The 6,435-nt window shown below is 56.0% G+C and overlaps 2 protein-coding genes across 2 annotated transcripts; both read left to right on the top strand.

Annotated features, from left to right (window-relative positions):
• Window positions 1-1,707: 1,707 nt before the first annotated feature.
• On the top strand, window positions 1,708-4,284 carry LOC112466565. Its single transcript, XM_025034722.1, has one exon. It carries the CDS (start codon window positions 1,708-1,710, stop codon window positions 4,282-4,284), a length of 2,577 nt encoding a protein of 858 aa, XP_024890490.1.
• A 774-nt stretch (window positions 4,285-5,058) lies between these two features.
• Window positions 5,059-5,700, top strand: LOC112466566. The gene has a single exon (XM_025034723.1). It carries the CDS (start codon window positions 5,059-5,061, stop codon window positions 5,698-5,700), a length of 642 nt encoding a protein of 213 aa, XP_024890491.1.
• Window positions 5,701-6,435: the final 735 nt, after the last annotated feature.

The following is a 6,435-nucleotide window of genomic DNA, read 5'->3' as shown; positions in this document are numbered from 1 at the left end:
CTTCGCTTTATCGCAAATCCGGGTACGGCTCTACCGCCCCCCGAGCATCTGGTCCTTCGAGCCGGATCATCATATCTTCGCGATTAGTCTATTACCGCCGACCTTTCGCGTGTCCTTTCATTGTTCTAAGTCACCGAATCTTTCTGTAACCCGTAGTGCAATAGCGCGTGACCTTGCGGGTCTCGCAGGATCTCCCGTATAGCAACGCTCGCTTCGCGAAGGGAATTCTCGCGTAGCATCGCGCAATCGGCCATTAGCCGCCTGTAATCTACGCGAATTCGCTGAATTCTTATTCTCGCATTAACGAGGTGCAATAACGCTCGGCGTGCTGACAACTCGTGTCTCGCGCGGTATCTCTCGTGCAGCGCTAGCTTCGCAACGGGAATACGCGTGCGAACTTCGTTCGTCATAGCTCGGGCCGCAGCCGTTAATCGCCTTAAAATCGAATCCGCGCTCGCCGCGGTAATTAGTCGACATTTAATTGACTTGATCGTAACCGAAATATTCGGTCGAATATCCGAGTATTCCGGGCTAGCGATACTTTCGCGCATAGAGACAACGGCCGTGGCCTTCGATTACGGGCCGGTCTCGCGCGCGTTGTTTTTCTGTATAGTCTCGAGCATCGCTCGTGTTTACGTCGTTGCGAGGTACGTACAGCCCGACCCAGCACTTGTATTATCCCGACATTCGTGATCCGTCCGAGAGTACCATCGCTCGAAAATATTATTGTCACCGATCGAGAATATTTGCCTTTCGAACTCTGCGACGCGTGTTTATCGCACTAATCCAACGGCTGATATTCTCCGCGTTCAACTCGAGGAATATTATCGAGAATATTCCCTCGGGACTTGCGCGAGCGCCGAACGGAGCCGTCCGTTACCCCTCACCTTGGCGACCTGACTTTCGTGATTGTTTTCGCCGGGTTTCGATACTGTTGGTTCGAGTTGCCGTCGCCTCCGACTGCCTATTCGTCGTTTACCCTTCGCTCTTAGCTTCGTCTGTCTGTGGTAGACGACCCCTTTGTTACATCATGTCGAAAAACGCATACGCTCGTCGCGAAGTATGCAATCGGCGTATGCAAGAAATACACGACCTCTCCCTACAAGCCGCGACCGACGCGGCAATACGAGCGACCTTCCTCGCTCGCTACTCGAGCGTAGCGAAGATCGCGGACGATTTTGAGGCCATCCACCTGAAGGTCATCCAAGAAGCGGCGGATTTCGAGGCCGAGGACGAAATCCGAGCCAGTTTCGATAAAATGCATTACGCCGTAAAGAGTCGATATCACCGTGAAACGGGCGCGCCATTCGGAGGCGCGCCGGCACAGCCCTCGGGTCCGGCCTCGGTGGTCAAGTTGCCTAAGATCCCGCTGCCGCAGTTTTCCGGCGACCTTACGTTGTGGCCTTCCTTCATCGCGTTGTTCAACGCGGCGATACATAACCAGCAGATTTCCGCGATAGAGAAATACCAGTATCTGCTGGCTTCACTCAAAGGGGAACCACTCAACGTGGTGAAAAACCTGCCGTTTTCCGATGAGTACTATCTGATCGCTTACGACTCGCTGGTCGATCAATACCGGAATAAGAGAAGGTTAGCGGACCATCACTTGAATTCGATAATCGAGGCAAAGCCTTGAAGGCGGAGACGGCCGAGGCTCTTCACCACTTATTAGATACGTTTACCGAGAACACGCGCGCGCTCGCATTGATGAAGTTCCCTACCAATTCATGGGACTTTATCCTACTGAAGTTTTTGTTAGACAAGCTTCCTCGTTCCCTTCGGGAAAAATTCGAGTCGGCTCACCGGGCTGAGGAGATACCGCGATATACACAACTCACGAAATTTCTAGCGGAGCATTGTCAGGTTCTCGAGGCCGTCGCGGGCCCGTCCTCCAAAACCAAGTCCACACCGGTCTCTTCGTTCGTGACTAACGCGGCCGGTTGCCCCGTTTGTAAGGAGTCTCACTACGTGTCGAAGTGCTCCCAGTTTTTAAAACTCTCGCCGAGGGAGAGGCAGGCTAAGGCTCGCGACTTGAGATTGTGCCTCAACTGCCTGCGCTCGGGGCATGGCATGAAAGACTGTCCGTCCGCGTGGGCATGTCGGTCCTGCGGCACGAAGCATCATACGCTTCTGCATTACGAGCAGAGCTCTAATACTACTCCTAAGCCCGAACCCATTAGCGCGACTCCCGCCGAACCGGACGCCGTACCCGCTCCTCAGTCGGAGGATGCGCCGATTGTAATAATGACTAGCCGGGCCAATAGAATCGTCCTCCTGTCCACCGTACGAGCCGAGGCGATAGACGCGCGTGGCAATGCGTTCCCCGTACGCATATTGCTGGACAGCGCGAGTCAGGCCAACTTTATTACCGAGGGCTGCCTCCGGAAGGGCGGCTTTCGTCGCACCAAACACAGTGCAACCGTGTTGGCGATAAACGAAGCCAGGGCGGCCACGACGAGGGGCCTCACCTCCCTCGTGATCCGCGCGCGCGGTCGCGACGACACTCGGTTCTCGATAGAGGCTACGGTCCTCTCGCGCATAACCTCGCCGCTGCCTAATGACAAGGTGGAGGTCCAGCCGTGGAAACACTTGAAGGGATTGCCGCTCGCGGATCCCGAATATTTCGTGCCCGGCGGTGTTGACATCCTCCTGGGGGCGGACTCGTTTGTGTCGGTGCTACGGGAGGGCCGTCGTAAAGGGGAAAGGGGAGAACCCGACGCCTTCAATTCAGTCTTCGGATGGGTTCTGACGGGCGCGGTATCCCCATCAGTCCAGGCAGCGCCCCTGAGGTCATTCGCGACTACGCTCGAGTCGATCGCGACATCGGTGGGTCGCTTTTGGCAATTGGAGGAGGTGCCGGAGGACGCTTCTTGTTCGGACGAGGATCGACGCTGCAAGGAGATCTTCGCCAAGACCACGTATCGTGACCCCTCGGGTCGTTTCGTGGTCTCGTACCCGTTCGTGTCGGATCCTCCTACATTCGTCGGCTCGCGCTCCATTGCGGTTAGTCGTCTCCGCGCACTAGAACGTCGATTTAAATCTGATCCGGAATTCAGAGCTGGTTACAATAGTTTCATGCGGGACTATCTCGATAGCGGACACATGGAGGTAATTCGCAATCCATTCCCGTCGGATGGCCACACTTATTATCTACCGCACCACGGTGTGTATAAACTCGATAGCACTACCACTAAGTTGCGGGTAGTGTTCAACGCGTCCTCGCGAGGCCCGGACGGTCTGTCGATCAACGACACCCTGCTCAGCGGTCCGAAGCTGCAGCAGGACCTGCTCGCCATCCTGCTTCGGTTCCGCGCCGAAGCGATCGCTCTAACCGCGGACGTGAAGCAGATGTTTCGCCAGATTTGGATAAGCCCGGAGCAATGCAACTACCAACGTATCGTCTGGCGCTTCTCGGAGTCGGACCCCATCCTCGACTATCTCCTCAAAACAGTTACATTCGGTTTTAGCGCCTCCCCGTTCTTGGCGATCTATTGTTTGCTCCAGTTAGCTCATCAATACCGCGAGAAATATCCTCTAGCGTTCGCAGCCCTACTCGAGGCGCTGTATGTGGATGACGTCGTGACAAGCGTTCGGACGGTGGAACAGGCTCGTGCACTCCGCGACCAATTGCTATCGCTTCTCCGAAGCGCCGGTTTCGAGCTTCGAAAGTGGTCGAGCAGCCATCCTGCCGCGCTGGAGGGCCTCGACCCGCAGTTATGTAGCCAATCAATGTTAGATTTCGAGTCAAGCGAGGATCAATCTCAGAAGATATTGGGCCTTCGGTGGCACTCACAATCTGACAGTTTCGGGTTTCAAGTCAACGCGTTGGGTCGTGAGTGCACCAAACGCACTATACTGTCGGAAGTAGCGCGCATATTCGACACCTTGACATTGACGACGAGTATGCTTGGACGGATTCCGAGGTCGCCCGGGCCTGAATCCGCTCAGCACCACAACGGTGGAAGACCTTCGTTAGAAATCGCGTTGCCCTCATTCAGGACAACGTGCCAGTATCAGCTTGGGGTCACGTCGACACGGAGTCCAATCCGGCGGATCACTGCTCCCGCGGGCTTTATCCTCGCGATCTGGTGGCCAGTTCGATGTGGTGGGCGGGCCCTGAGTGGCTTGTTCACTTCGAACCCCGAGTTGAGCCTTCCCACGGTTCGGAAACCCCTCCGATCGAGGAGGAGAAAATCGTATCGCTCGTGGCGCTCGATCCGCCTGACGCGGTACATTCATTGCTCGAAAGATTCTCTTCAATCGAGAAAATTGGCCGAATTATAGCATACATTCTCAGGTTTGTACATCACTCCCGTGCAAAATCTGCTCCTACGACTCTGGCCATAGATCAGCTCGAACTGCATTCCGCGTTACTACTCGTTGTGAAGAGTGTACAGGCGGATGCTTTCCGCGATGAGATCGATCGTCTTCAAAGCGGGAGAAGGCTCCCCAAGCCCTTTCGCAAACTCGCTCCCTTCCTTGATCCGGTGGGTATTCTCAGGGTAGGCGGCAGGCTTGCAAAATCCGGATTGACATTCGAGAACAAGCACCCTGCCTTACTGCCCTGTAAACATAGACTCACAGATCTCGTTATCGAACACGTGCACCGCACGAACATGCACCCTGGTCGGCGCACGCTGCAATACCTGCTCACGCAACATTATTGGGTCCTCGGGGTGCATCGCGCTATACAACGCGTACTCTCGAGATGTCATCAATGTTTCCGCGTAAAGCCACACACCTCTCAGCCCCTCATGGCGGAACTACCGGCCGATAGGGTCCGACAGGCCAAGCCATTTTCGATCAGCGGCGTTGATTTCGCGGGATTTCAACATAGTTACGCGACGAGCCCGGGGGGTCTCCTCCGTCAAAGTGTACGCGTGCCTTTTCGTATGCTTTTCGGTTAAGGCGGTGCACCTGGAAGCCGCCTTCTCGTTGTCCACCGACTCCTTCCTCGCTGCGCTGCGACGCTTTGTGGCCCGACGCGGACGCTGCTCGCTTCTCTACAGCGACTGCGGAACGAATTTTGTAGGGGCCGCACGGGAACTAGAAAGCCGCATGAGCCTCGCAGCGGAGCGAGAGAAAATCAAGTGGTCCTTTAATCCTCCCTCCGCGCCCCACTTCGGGGGCCTCTGGGAGGCGGGAGTCAAGACCTTTAAAACCCACCTGCGGCGGACCGTGGGTGATCAAGTCCTCTCAATAGAGGAATTTACGACGGTCCTCGCGCAGGTCGAGGCCGTCTTGAATTCCAGACCCCTCTGCCCGATGAGCACCGACCCTGCCGACCTCGAAGTCCTATCGCCGGGTCACTTCCTCACGATGGAACCGCTCGTCTCCGTTCCCACTCAAGACGTGACCCCGTTACCGATGAATCGGCTGAGTCGGTGGCAACTCGTCCAACGAATACACCAAGACTTCTGGAAGCGCTGGCATCAGGAGTATCTCCATACGCTGCAACAGCGTCCCAAATGGTGGACCTCAGTCAACCCGCTCGGTGTCGGTGCGTTAGTCCTCCTCAAGGACGCCAACATGCCTCCTCTGCGTTGGAGGCGAGGACGAGTGGAGGCGCTGCATCCGGGCAGCGACGGCGTCCCGCGTGTCGCCACGGTGCGGGTGGCGGACGGCACTATCACGCGTCCCCTAGTGAAGCTGTGCCCCCTACCGATGGGCCCTGCTCCACAGGCGACCGATTCCAATTGAAAGTAAAATACAACTCATTGTATTTTGGTGGGCGGTATGTTTGGCGCTCACCAAACTGTAGATAGATGCATGTATCATACTTAATTGTTTAGTCTCGTTACTCGTTGTACATAATATTCTTGCGTACCTAGTCTTAAGTATTTCGGTGACTCGCGCGAAACGTCGGCGGATCGCGATCAACGCGGAATCGATAATTGCGCGACTCACCAATCGGTGCTGCCCTCGCTCACCCCACGAGGGCACCCGCCTGAAGAACAAGTACTCGCTCGCGACACTGTTCCAGCGCCGCGAGCTCTCGGCACTCATCGTTACGCCGGCTCATCGTTACGACGTCTCATCGTTACGACGTCTCGGAGCACGGAGAGATTATCGGAGCAGAGAAACTTGTGCTAATATTCGGAGCCGCGAGATCATCCGCTCGCTCCCGGATAGTGCGATCACCTACTTTCTCGGCCTGTCTGTGTGCTACCTCTACCTGCTTCCTCCTGCTTGCTTGCTGCCTGCCTTAACTTACTGCTGCCTGCCTCGCTTTCGCCTTGCTTGCTGCCCTGCCTGCGTTGCTGCACGAGCCCGATCGCGACCGAGACGAAGCCTCCAGGAGTCGACGGCACAACGAACGGTGAGTCGCATTTGCTTAACTTAACTTTCGCTTTGGGGAGACTTTACACATCTCCCCTGGTCCTTCGAGCTTCGCTTTATCGCAAATCCGGGTACGGCTCTACCGCCCCCCGAGCA

This window comes from Temnothorax curvispinosus, unplaced genomic scaffold, assembly GCF_003070985.1.
Source record: "Temnothorax curvispinosus isolate PA1 unplaced genomic scaffold, ASM307098v1 QBEX01016347.1, whole genome shotgun sequence".
Taxonomy (NCBI): domain Eukaryota; kingdom Metazoa; phylum Arthropoda; class Insecta; order Hymenoptera; family Formicidae; genus Temnothorax; species Temnothorax curvispinosus.
This window is presented reverse-complemented; position numbering and strand designations above follow the sequence as displayed.